Source organism: Lissotriton helveticus, chromosome 9 (genome assembly GCF_964261635.1).
Source record: "Lissotriton helveticus chromosome 9, aLisHel1.1, whole genome shotgun sequence".
Taxonomy (NCBI): Eukaryota; Metazoa; Chordata; class Amphibia; order Caudata; family Salamandridae; genus Lissotriton; species Lissotriton helveticus.
In genome coordinates, this window is record NC_136070.1 from 735,056,168 (window position 1) to 735,070,222 (window position 14,055).

A 14,055-nucleotide genomic window follows, 5' to 3' on the forward strand; every position below is an offset into this window, starting at 1 on the left:
TTGGGACCTCATAAGTATTTAGTTATGCAGTAGCAAAGCAGGGACTGGGTAAACAAGCATTGGCATAACCAATAGGTCTTGCCTTTGGGACCTCATAAGTATTTAGTTATGCAGTAGAATATCCTTGGCGCAACAACATCAACTGTTACATGGATAAACACTTATAAGGTCCCAATGATGCGACCTATTGGCTATGCCATTGCTTGTTCCTTTTTCTATGTGTGCCGCATTCTGCAGCACACATAGAAAGAGGAAAACCCTCATTTTTTGGGGGCATTTGTGCTATGTACTCGTGGCATATTTCCCCCCAAAACCTTTTCATAACAAACTATCCCCCTCCCCCCTTGAGTTTCTTGCTAATAGGTGGAATCCTTTCTGCAGCACACATAGAAAGAGGAAAACCCTCATTTTTTGGGGGCATTTGTGCTATGTACTCGTGGCATATTTCCCCCCAGAACCTTTTCATAACAAACTATCCCCCTCCCCCCTTGAGTTGCTTGCTAATAGGTGGAATCCTAAAAAGAAAGTATGTGCAAGGAGGTGAGCAGATTTAAGGGCCCTAGAAAGTGGTTGTTGCCGTGCTGTGCTGTGTCCTTCAGGTGTGCGGGGCATGTTGCTCTATTTGCCCCTCTTCTGGGACCGGTGTTGCCACCCTCAAAGCGTTCACTTCGCTGCTAGTGTCTTCGTCAGCTGCCACTAGTTGCCCCACAAGATCCTCCCAGGCTCTGGCCCTTTACATTTTGCCTATTTCCATGCTGACCTCTCAAAATAACAGTCTCCGTTCTGCCCCCTCCCAGCGTTCAAGCTCTTTCCTCCAAGTGGAGATTCTTGGCCCGGCGCCTTCCAGTTCCTGGCTATCTCTCGTTTAGCTAATATATAGGCAAAGTATTGAAACTTCCCTGCCACTCTGTTTTAAGAGGAAAATCCTCTTCTCTGTACAAAAATAATCACAAGAGGAAAACCCTCTTGTGATTATTTTTTTACAGAGAGGTTTCCTTCCTGCACAAAAATAATCATCCCCGCATAGCCGGCACCCTTGCACCATTGCGCAGGCAGCCCATTGTGCGCCGGCTCAGGGTAAAAGGACAGGAATGCGCCGTATCTTATAGATACGGTACATTCCTACCCTTTTCTTTTGCCGTAGCGAAGTGCAGCAGGAAGGCCTGCTGCGCTTCCATATTGCAAAACCTCATAAATAAGGCCCTGGGAGTGGTGAGCAGGGCCCGCTTTAGGGCAGTGCGAGTGGTGCGGCCGCACTTGGCGCTGACCTGGATAGGGGCAGTACTCAGGAGGGGCGCTGTGCTTAGCAGCTTCTTACGATTTAAAAATGCCTGCTGCAGAGTTCCTTGTGCATCCAGCTTTCAGGCAGCAATAAAAATGTCAAGATAACTCTTGTGGTTAATGTTCCTGCAAGAGAGAAAGATATCGAGTTTTGTCTAGTCAGTGGCAATTTTGACTCATCATAAAGTAATAGAGGGTTAATGGGCCATATGCATGAACACATTTTCCCATAAACACAGAATGTGGAAAACCTTTTGATGCATCTGGCCCAATATGTCTGCTGCAAAAGGAAAGATCTGTATTTTATTAGGCTAGGTGAGTGGATTAGTAAAAAGTGTTTGTGAGAGAGGGGCTATGGAGAGATGAGGGACACTTTTGCTAAATGGTAGTGAAGGCATCCGAGGCGGAGGTCATTGGATGAGGGGTGACAAAAAAGACTGTAGCCCCGGGCACCACCAGAGCTAAAGCCAGCCCTGGTGGTGAGTGACGAACTAAAAGCACTGCAGGTGCCGAAAGTGCTTACCCTTAATTCTCAGCCCCTCCTCTATAAAGTGTCTTGATTATGAACTGATCTGTCATTGAATGGCTGATGCTGCGCTGCTCACTTATAAAGCATCTGAACTCCTGACAAGCAGCCAGAGCACCATCACCATACAGCCTCTCAGAAATAATCTACAAATTAAACCATTGATCATCTCTGATGCCTAGCTGTGGCCGGTCTGTTTCTTTTCTATCTGCCCTTCCAGTATCTTTCTACCAGCGAGTGGAAACAGAGAGGTTGGTGCAGGGCAGATACGAGGAAAACACATATCTGAGGAGCCAACCAGTAAAATAAATGCAGTCTACCCAGGCAAAATGCCGCCCCCCCCTTCGCTCCTGAACCCCGGGGCCACTGCACTGGCTGCACCACTGATAGCTCTCCCCCGATTGTTTACCTTCCAATGCGTCCCAGCAGAGTCATGCAACTGGAACTGCAAACCTTCTCCTGCCCCAGTCAGCACTTTATTTTCCTGAAGTTTCATGTAGTGCGAACTTGACTGAAAGTATCGGGTATCAGAGCGCTTTACATGAGCACCAGTTGTATTTACAAAAGGACACATTCATTTTTGTGAGGCACAGGGAGATTAAGTGATTTGTTCAGAAACTCAGAATGTTGAGCGTCATTGCCGGGACTCAAACCCGGTTCCCTAGATTTGAGGTCCACCGCCCTAGCACTTAGGCCACATCCTCTCTGATTTATCTGTGATTAAACATCAATTCTGTGTCGGGGTGGCCTTCCCTGATTATCTTTGATATATGGTTATTAGGCTGGGTTGCAAATCTGTGATGTATTATGTTCCTCCAGTAACTATTGTATTGCCATTTTCTGAAGAATTCAACAGCATTCTCAAATTTACTGATCTTTCAAGCAGGCATTTCGTCAGTTTTTACTTGTAGGAGAGTGTCCCAGGTGGTGTGTCTTTACATCCATGAGCAATACTTCTGTGGAGAGGGCTTCTGAAGCTTTCCACGCCAGGGCCAACCTTCTTTTTGCTAGCATAAAAGCCATGTAAATGAATTTGCTAATGGTTTTTAATTTTTTCGCCTAACATGGAGCAAATGTCACCATATTTCAACATGCAAGCAGGACAAAAATCAAGATAATTTAAAGGGTATTAACGGAGTACACATGCCTTTTGTCTCTTTGTTAGTTGTTTGGATGATGGATAAATAAAAAACACAACACATTTCTTTTGCAAACCGCAGCAAAGGGTCTCTGTATTCCTTACAAACACTGTCCAGATTGATATACAAATCAATGTAGAACAGCAGCAAGTGTGAGATCCTGTGAGAGGAGGAGAAAAAGAATGGAGGATGGATGTAGAAAAAATAACCAGATGAATGAAAACCCATGTTCCTGAAAGATTTTGTACCATCTTGTGCTGTCAAACATCCAGGCAGCAGTGCTGCCTCATCCTGCTCTCTCTGGGGCCCTCACCCCCATCATTTTTCCGGGCCTGGCTTGTGGCTCTGACTGAAGAGAAACAATGTACCTTGTTATTTTGTTTCTCTTCAGTCTTGCCCTGGGTCAGCACGAAGAGCTCACAGCAGGCTGCACAAGCAGCTACTTTATAGCAAACCTCACAGCTCTCTACCGAAGAGCTGAGGGGGCCCCCTTCACCACTGAAGACTGGGCCCCCCCCGCACCATGGGGGCTGTGGGGGTGTTTGTTACGCCCCTGCGTAAAGGAACAAATCCACTTGGTACAAATGAGAACTGTGGAGCAATCCTGCACATACCAGACATGCGATAGGGCACCTTCATGCTGATAGATCTGTACTAGGAATTTGCATAAGCTCAGCTCATTCTGGAATGGCGTGGCCTTTGCCATCTCTGGAGAAGATCTGTCAGAGTTGTTCAGCATCCGCTCAGAAGAAGACAACTCTATTGCATTAGGCTCATGAAAAAAGAACTGCTGATTATTTTGCTTGGGCTCATTTAAAGGACTGTGCTCGACTTTAATGTGATCAAGGAAGCACTGGGAGCCATCCGCCTCATGGTGATGCAACATCAATATGTACTGAACTTGACAGCAATAGAGGGAGGGGTGGGTGCCAAGATCAGTGTGTCTTGTTGCCCATTCATCGCAGGCAATTACATGGATAATGGAACGCTCAGTCTTGCCATCCAAACACTGCATAGATTACAAACGGACATGCATAAGAAGGAGGTGCTCTGGAGCAGGAATGGTATGAAGCTGGTTTTCCTGGCTTCCCCAGTGGTTTGCAGGACTATGTACATCGTTATTGCTGGTTTTCATTCTTGTACTGTTTTTGTGGGGTTTCCAGCTATAAAAAACACAATCCTCATATTGGGTAGAATGCAAGTAACTAGAGAAGTAGTCAAAACTGAAACACTGCAAGCCCTCAACAATGTGGCTGTCATGAAGTGAGGGGTAAATGATGTAGTTGAAAATTCAGCTAGCTAGAAGAGGGAATGATAATATTGATGTTGATATAGATTGAAGACTTACAGAAGTCTCTAGTGTGATTTCTACTCAAATAAGAAAGTTAGCTCAAACTCTGTCTGTCACCACAAAACATGGTATGCTGCTACAAACCTGCTACTCGCAAGAATCTGTGACAGGAACAGTAGCATTCTGCCACTTCATAGGGTATGCTTGATGCACCCCTCCAGGTCCAGGACCAGACTCTTTACAAAGGCAGGCCTAAGCCTTCACTCATACAGTACATTAGCACAAGGCTGGGACCAAAAATCCACAAACCAGGACACCAGATACTCACAGCTAGGCACACAGTACAGGGGGTATTGCTGTACACCATCCAGGGGACATTCCTGCCCAACAGAAATGTTTGTCAGTTAAATCAAGCTACACTGGGTAAATAGGCTTATACTTTATTTGATTATGAATGTCAAAATTGTATTGTATTATATATATGATATTGAAAAGGGTACATATAATCAAAGATTACTATAGTCTGCGACACTTTAAGAAAATGTCATAGTCATTTAAAATTAAAGACAATGATGTGCTTGAAGCTGCTTGGAGATGTGAAATAGCAGCAATTCTGAAACATTCAACATTTTTCTCTCTTAGTGTGAATCAAATCCTGAGGTAGAGCTGTTCTCTCATGAGATGGTCTAGAGTGGTTCTGCAACTGGAGGCATGAGAAAGTGCAAAGCGTTACCCTCTGCCAATTTTGGGACACCTTCTTCAAAAGTAAATTTTGCAGAGGCAATACAGAGCAAACACTTTTAGCGGGAGAAAAAAAGGTCAGGACACATTTTTTATTAGGAGAAACATAGATGGCATTGCCTACAATCACATTGAATCCCCAGTTGTTACTTTACAGTTTCACCACCCTTCAGAAATGGTCAATGTGTGAAACAAACCAACTGGGGCTAACTTTGTTAAGGAAAGTTCGTTTTTTTTTAAAAAAAATCAGAATGGAAATACGTTTCTCCTCACAGAAAAATACTGTAAGCTGAACATTATAATGTGGTTAAATGACTATTTGTTAATGGTATCTTCACCAATAGAAAACTACATATAGAAAATGATTAATTCATGTTTAAAAATACAGCAATTTCATGGTCACTGTGATCATTTCATAGACAATTATTTTGGTTTTGCATTAATATTTGCAGTAAACATTATAGTTCAACTTCTTTCCTAGAGCAGTTCCTGCTAGACACTCCTCAAATTTGGCATCCATTTCTCGACTTTGAGCCTCAGTGAACAAAGTCTTCCAGTCTCCAACTTCACCTGTGGGGAAAACAGTTAGATGATAAGTAACTTAAACAGTCTTGCAATGATTAAGTTTCAGCTCTAGCCGCTAACTCCTGGGTCTTTTCCCTCCCAGTGCTAGGCCCTTTTTAGCTATTTGGGATAGTTGCCGCTTAGGGCTCCATAACTTTTTTTTTCACATAAGGTATTGACTTCAAAATTGCCTCCTTTTTGTCCAACATCATGGGGGTTATAAAGTAATCTAGCGTTTGTGGATTCCTCTGGAGCAGACCAAGAAAATAGGCAAAATATAGCTAAATGGTGAGCTTCTTTGGGAACATTTGAAAAAAGTGCTTAGGATAACAGTGTCTGTTTTTTCCTATAAATGGCATCAAAGCACGGTTTGCTGTGCTAAAGTCCAGCTTTCAGGAACATACAGAGCCAAATTTTTAAAAAAATGATTTTTGCCACGTTTTCCCATTTTTCTAGGAGCTAACCCCTTAATCTGATTTGCTGTACCCTCCACCTGCTTCCAGTTTGTGGTGTAAACCAGTGTGAAACCCATGGGTGATACAAGAAAGCTATAGATTTCTGGAAAGTAGACAACATTCAGAATTGATCAAGGTCTCATATGTGTGGATCCCTCAAGGTTTTTCCAAAGAAACTAACTTTAAATAAGTAAAATCCGCAATGTAAAGAGATATAACTCAACATTTTTTACAAAAAATTGACCCTTTTTTCACAATGTAGGTAACTGTGGATTGTGGGCCCAATCTCAACCGGCAACTTGAGAAGCCTACTAAACTTGCACATTTTTTAAAACTGTACACAAGGGTTAATCCAAGGTGGAGTGATGTGTGTGCCTCTCATTGTTCGTTTTACCTAGAATCCATTGCAAACCTCAATCTTTAACTAATAAACATATTTTTGTCAGATTTCTGTGATGGAAATTACTGGAATTTAAGGAGAATCACAAAACGTCCTTCCACCCAGCATTCCTCCAAGTCTCCCTATAAAAATAGTACCTCACTTGTGTGGGTAGGCAGAGTGCCCATAACAGGAAACGGCCCAAAATGCAACATGGATATATCACATTTTTCCAATTGAAATTGACACTTTTTTGAAAAATGGGCTACTGTGGATTTTGGGGCCCCCTGCGCTGCTGCTAGGAAAACCTAGCAAACCTGCAAGTTTTTAAAAATGCGACAACTAGGTGAGTCCAGGGTTGCAGGACTTGCATGGCTCTCACTAGGCAATTTTACCCAGAAACCCCTGCAAACGTCAAACTTTGGTTAACAAAATGCGCATTTTCTCACATTTCTGAGACGGAAAGTTCTGGAATCTGCGAGAGTCACAAATTTCCTACCACACTGAGTTCTCACATGTACCCAATAAGAAAGGTACCCCACTTGTGTGGGTGCGCCAACATACCACAACACAAAAGCCCCTAAAGTGCTACATTGATAGATAAGCAATAGAGGTAGCAGTATTTTTTAGGGCTGAGCTTTGGGGCCACCCATGCAAACCTATAAACCACAGCCCTTTTTGAAAACTAGACAGCCAAGGAGTTCCAGAGTGGTGTGCCTTTCATTTATCCCACAAGGTTTCCTGACCCACAATGCTCTGCAAACCTCAAACTTTTCCTGAAATCACACATTTCTATGATGACAACTTCTGGAATCTGCAGGTAACCACCTACCATCCAGTATAATCCCACATGTGCTGATAAAAACGCTGTGCCACTTTTGTGGCTGACTCCTATTGCAATCCGTTTGAAACGCTCCCGTCATGTGGTGCAGTGCTTTTATCGGAGCAAGTGGGGCAACACAGGGTGTTAAGAATTTTTCGAAATTCCAGAAGTTTCCATCTGACAATTTTTCTTCATCTCTAAAGGATAAAAGGCAGCATGGACTAGTCATGACTGTACTCATGCCTTAGGAGAATGAGCTCAATGACAAATCCACACGCAATTAGAATATCATGGTCCTGCTGGCTGATTTCTCTTTCGTTTGGGCTGCTCTTCCCCACCGGGGCTCCCAGGGTCCTTTCTCCGAGGCTGGGCTTGGCTCCGCCCCTAATGCACAGTGGACGACCGGCCGGGCTTGGCTCCGCCGGTCCAGCTTCACACTACATCCCCCAGCATCCTTAGGGGCGCGACGACGACGTGAGCAGGAGCGCGCCAGGAGGTGCATAGAGACTGGACAGGGGCCGAGTCCCCTGGTGTCCTGCTGGCTGATTTCTTTTTCGTTTGGGCTGCTCTTCCCCACCGGGGCTCCCGGGGTCCTTTCTCCGAGGCTGGGCTTGGCTCCGCCCCTAATGCACAGTGGACGACCGGCCGGGCTTGGCTCCGCCGGTCCAGCTTCACACTACATCCCCCAGCATCCTTAGGGTCGCGACGACGACGTGAGCAGGAGCGCGCCAGGAGGCACATAAAGACAGGACAGGTCCCTCGTCCCGCGAGGACGCGCGCGAGTTGGGCCGGGGGAAGCCCGGGCAAAGGGCGGGCCCTCTGTGGCCCTCAGAGGCACGAGGAGGACGGGACGGGCCACCCTCCTTGGCATCGCAACAAGAGGAGGTAAAGAGACCTGGATATTATATCTATGCCCACTTACGGTCCTCCCCAATGGATATCATCTTGTGAACCCCGAAAGTTTTAGATTTGTTGCTGTTCTGGTGTTTACTACGTATAAACCAGTCACATTATGATTTGTAAGGGGGTTACCAAAAATGCTATCCCCCAGAGGGGTCCGTCCAACGGGGCACTTGACCACTACTTAAACAGGACAACTCCGCCCATTCCCCGTGAAACAGAGAGTCCTGGACGATCTCCGCCCATAGATAGTACACCCAACAACCAATCTCCCTTACAGGCAGCCGACATAGTACAAAACCTAACATTACTGGAGGAACTAAACAGTCTATGTAAAACCAAGTACGCTCTACTGGAACCGAGAAGTAAGCCAACTGGCGCCCTTAACTGTTCTACAGCCAGCACAAGTCCCCAGACTAGCACACCACTCCACCTAAATGATAGTTTGATAGGTACCCCCCACTTACCAAATGCAAAAGTCACCTCTCAAAACATAGTGCTCCCTCAGGTCCCCTTTGTTAAAAGAAAGCGAAACGGGGTGGAACACCAGGGAAGTCAAGCAAAACAACTAGAATTGTGCTCAAGCCCCCCATTGGCCGTCACCACCTCCCCCAGCCCCAGTGGTTCCTGGGAAACCAGACTCTTCTGTGCCTTCTACCCAGGCAACCCTATTGGCCCAGATTGAACACCTGGTCAAATCTATAATATCCCCGGTGATAGAAAGAATAAACAGTCTAGGGGATAGGCTTACGGGAATAGAGGAAATGATGAAGGCCAATTTGATACTTTCAAAAAACATCGCAAGACCTAATCTAGCGCAGTCTCTGGCTGCCATAGAAGTGCCCAAACTAAATGCACAAAGTAAAAATGTCCAAAACCAACCAGTAGCCTCACCCACGTCAGCTCCAAACATTCCCAGAGTATCCACCAACTCTACATTAGCACAGTGCACTGCCACCAGAGTAGGGTTGAGCAAAGAACTCATATCTCATAAGGGGACAGTTGCTAACCAAGGCAACACGCCAAGAATTCTTAATCGTATACACCTACCACCGGAGGCCACTCCGTTTGTGTGCGTTCTCTCGGGTGTGCCAGCACTCACAAGCGGAAAAGTCGAAAGACATCAGGACCTAATAAATAAGGTTACATTCTGGCTAACAAAAAATAGACCCCTTCCCTCTACCTTGGACGGCAGAATAATGAGCGTCAGAAGGGCAGGCTGGCTAGGTTCCCTCCCAAAAGATATTGCCGGCGACCTAGTACTAGTTAAATTTAGGAACAAACACGTTGTCCCATATCTTCAAACTTGGCAGCCCCAAAAAGGAGATGGCCCTATATCCACCTGGGATCTACATGACTTTTACCCCAGTATGTCATACCTCTGCCCATTAAGATCAAATGCAAAGTGTTATCATCAGATGGGCAGAAGTGTCTGCGTATTGAGTGGCTGTAATGCCCCCTTTTCCAATCGATTTGAAACACTGTATAATAGCTATCTCTGAGTCACCTGTTATTAACTGCCTTAATTAAGGGACAACTAGTTGCATTGGTATTGTCTCTAATGCTAATCCTGTAAAATAAATGTAAACTATAAGGAAATCGTACCCAAAAATTTGGGCTCATATATTTTTTTAACTTGTAGATTTTCTGTGTTATAGTAATATATGTTTTTATGATTGTTTTGTTTTTACTAAAATCAGCTACCCAATTCCGTTTTTCCATGAATTAACATTCATTCAACCAGACCAAAGTGATTAATATGTACTTGGAAGAGGCCTATTTGCACTTTGCACATCCATATTTTAATTTACGTTGCTATTTGTAAATATAAGGAACAAAATAATTAGGACAACTAAAGCCTATTTGGCCAAAACGTTTATTGATATCCAAAGATGCTATTTATTGTCTACTTGCATATACCGAGTTGTAGAATCCTGTCTATTTCTAACAATCACTGGTTGACATTGTACTTTGGACTTTATTAAGTTGGTCTACCAACCAGGATTTATGCACTATGCACTTTATAAAACCGGCACCTCAAATAATGCTGCTAAATGACCTAGCAAGCGTTTGCTCTAATTGACGCACGAAATATGTGTAAATGACATCTTGTACTTTTTTGTGGTTACCGTTTTTTTTTTAATAAGGAAATATTCAGCAATACTACCTCATGTTAACGTGATTTTTCTTTTATCTTGACCATGTATGTAATTATGTGTGTACTTTTATGGATAATCTATTATCTGAATAAAGTTTATTGACTTGACTAGAATATCATGGCAATGCAGGAGTATTCAAACACATTTGGAAAGATCATAACTATCCATAAATCTATTTTGATATGAAACAACTCCTGTGATACTTTAATAAATGATTGGACATCTGGTCGAGACTTGTTTCCCGATCTAGAGTAAGTATGAATAAGACCCATAAGCCTAAAGTTGGAACTTCCTTGCATTTGTCAGGCTTGCAAATAAAAAGCACAAAGAGCTGAGAAGTTCTAAGGGTTAGCGATATTGAATTTCTCTAGCCTGACCCCAAGACATTTTGTTTAGTATCTATGGCTTTTTGGCTTGGTTCACACTAAAGAAACAACCTATACATACATACATACATACATACAAGGACAACATGTTTATTTTGTCCACTGTACAAGTGAACCCATTGCAGCACAAAACCTTTGGCTGCCAGTTTACATTGCAACAATGTAGTTGTAGGAAAGAGGATTGTTTGCTGATAGTGCAAGATTAGCCTACTTATGTATGTTCATAATGGCATGATTGGTGCACTAATACAATGCACTTCTAGGGAAATACGTGACCTTTAAGCTCAGCTTGCATTACTGACATTTGGTGCATTTGAAATTGTGTATACATATTGGCAAGATAGTAAGTGCCACTCTGTATCAAAAAATATATCAATAGAATACCGCCCTTCAATCAGTAAGCCAGGTAGAGAATTGGGTGGCTCCACATTGGTGTCTAGGTCCACCCCTAAACTTTATGTATGTATTGTTCTCAAGCCTTGGTCCTCCGCCTCTGTTGTATCACTTGTGCCACGATTATGACCATCAGCCGGTCCTGCCAAGCTACTGGTCATAATCGTGAGACAAGTGATTCGACACAGGCGGAGGTGTCACGTTCTATCTTTGTCAACAGCTTAAACGCTTACATGAAGGGTCATTTGCCAATTCCCGGTAGAGAAGGGAGTGGGACAAGGTTGTGTGCTTGCACCAACTCTTTACTCCCTCTTCCTAAATGGGCTTATAAATGACCTTTTAGCCGTCAAAGATATAGACTCGCCAAAACTTGTTAACCGTAGAATTCCAGCTTTAATGTTTGCGGATGACACGCTGCTCCTATCTAAAACACCTATGGGGATGCAGCGTGTCCTAGATGAATTTAGCGTGTTTTGCAAAAAAAGGAATTTGGAGGTCAACGTTTGATGCACAGTCTTTTGTTCTGTTTTTAATCCTATCCACTGAGGCCCCAGAATAAAGTAAGATTTTTGCCCACCAGTGAGATAGTTTTAAGCTTCCCTTTGCACTATGCCCCTAACTCAAGACCCCTGATATTGCTCATCCATGACAAAACACCTCCACTCCTCCCCGAAGGGGGAGTCGTAGCCCTCAGCAGGCACCTTGCGATCCTGCTGTAAGGAAGGAACCCAATGATGAAGCAGGTCTCTTTCGGGTGTGTGAGGGTTTACGTCATAAAAACTACACGCTATTGTGTCTCTCACCATCTTTGTCCCTTTTTAGGTCTCGTTCTACGCAGCGTGCATGCGCTGCATAGGAGGAGACCTAATGCCATCGGCAGAGCTTTTTTCAGCAAAGAAGTGGACGCCTTGCATTGCTTGCAATGCAACGCGTGCACATCTTTCGGGAGCGCGCAACGCCATATGGTCGCACGCTCCCGAAAGGAAATCTCCCATGCCCCCTCCCCCTGCTGCCACTTTTACTAATCATAGGGGCCCGGATGTTTAATCATGGATGACACACTGCCCTCTCCCATTTTCCAAGTCTATCAGACAAATCCTAAGAAGTTCTTCCTTGCTTGAGTCATAGTTCACACCTACAAATAGTTTCAGACCTTTGGCATTAGTTCTCGGAAAGAGTTGAGTGCCGGACGGAGGCCACTGTGGGCTCGCACGCCGGGCACTTATCACGCTCCATTAAGGCCGCCTGTCCCACTCAGCCTGTGCATCACAGCTACCACGGAGAGCCGTCAACAAGGCTGACATACTGCCCAGACATCTTCACAGGGAAGGGGAAATCAATATGGGCTATCAAGCAAGTCAGATAGTCAGGCTGGTTGAGCAACTGCTGCACACAACGGTATGAAACACGCACGCTGACTCACAGTTGGACTGGCTCAGCCGTCTTCCTTCTGAAGTCGATATAAAGTACCTGTGAGTTTATAGGAGTAAGAATTTGATGTTAAAGGGACAAGGCATTGGAGTTTGTTGTGTGGACTACATATATGGTAACTGATACTACGGTCAAGTCCTATTTGGCAGTAAAATGCCTGACATTCTAGGGGCCCTTTATGAGGCTGATAGGGCTGGGGCGGAATCGGTTACTTTCTCTGGCCTGACACTACCAGCACCAGAGATCTACCGAACCTTTAGCATCACCGGCCTGTACTGGGAACACCCCGCCATATCCCCTGGAGGGCTACCTTACTCCTCTGGGGAGCCAGTCCCTGCGCGTTCCGTCGCCGCTGCCCTGGAGTCGGAGGTGGGGGCCGGTTATAGTGATGCCACACGAGCTGTGGGTGAGGGGCCCTCCCCACTATAGGTTCGGCCTGTGGCTCCCGCAAGGATGTCCAACACATGTGCATCATGACTAGCCGGCCATGGGGCGTAACAGATGAACCTGATAAAGGTATTAATGTAAATAGTCCCCAAGGAGCCGTGTGAAGTGCGCAGGGGTCTATGGAAGCAACACAATCGGCGCAAAATGTAAGCAATAAATAAAATAAAATAAAAATGGCTCATTGGTGTCTCCCCCAGAGTCGAAGGTGTGGCGTCCGTACCCCCTGGCATAAAGGCTCTGAAATGGAGCGCCTAGACTCAGGACATAAACACAAACAAAAATGTAGGGCGGTTCATTTTCTAATGTGGAATTAGAGAAAATCTGCATTTGGAACTGAATAGGAAAACGAAGCCACCTAGCACTGTGTGTAAGATCTTCTGAGTGAGCGGCTACTTCCTGACACCCTACCTATAAGAATGCACTGGTCCATGTACTTGTTTTATGTCTCTGAGTAAATACTGGGCTTGTCCATGTTGCTGCCCCCTATTGATAGCAGCACCTGTATCCTTTCTTCATGGCTTGAGGATTAGGGGACTAACCAAGTGTGGCAGTATGCAAGTGGCATCATGTCGAGTGACCTCACGTGCGACATCCCAGGAAGTGGCACCACAACCCATGACCCCAGAGGAAGTGATATCAGATCGTAATTCCTCACATATCTTTAGCAAGTCTATCATGGGTAAATTGGGAACAGAAAAGCGGATATTGTATATTGTGGTGGAAAGGCCTGGTCTTGGGTGGTGTACTCTGTTGTGCTATTGATTGATCTGGTGCAGTAGTACGTGGAATTATGAGGGTTAGTATGTTGTGTGTATGTGGATATGATGTGGTGTGGTGTAGTGTAGTGTAGTGTTGCAAGTTGTGTTGAGAATTTGATTTGTTTTTCCAAATTACAGTATAATGTTGTTGAAAGAAGTCAGTCAGTCAGTCAAAAAAACTTTGTTTTGGCAATATTGCCATAAAAGCACAATAAAAAAATCACATAGTTTTAAGAAAAGACAAAAGATAGCTTTTTACATGGTGTAATCAATTTCAATAATTACTTTTTACACATTTAAACCCTTGGTAACAGAGGCTACACAATATAATAATACAATACAATATATAAGAATAAATAAGCTAGCACGGAAGATAAAAAAT

General features: G+C 44.4%; 1 protein-coding gene across 1 annotated transcript in view; it reads right to left on the reverse strand.

Annotated features, from left to right (window-relative positions):
- Positions 1–4,661: 4,661 nt before the first annotated feature.
- The window catches only part of LOC144781835 (sulfotransferase 6B1-like), a 439,392-nt gene continuing 429,998 nt past the window's right edge, over positions 4,662–14,055 (reverse strand). The window contains exon 7 of the mRNA XM_078660865.1: positions 4,662–5,548. Coding sequence (XP_078516991.1) covers positions 5,418–5,548 — 131 coding nt within the window. The 3' untranslated portion in view covers positions 4,662–5,417. The remainder of the gene's footprint in view (positions 5,549–14,055) is intronic.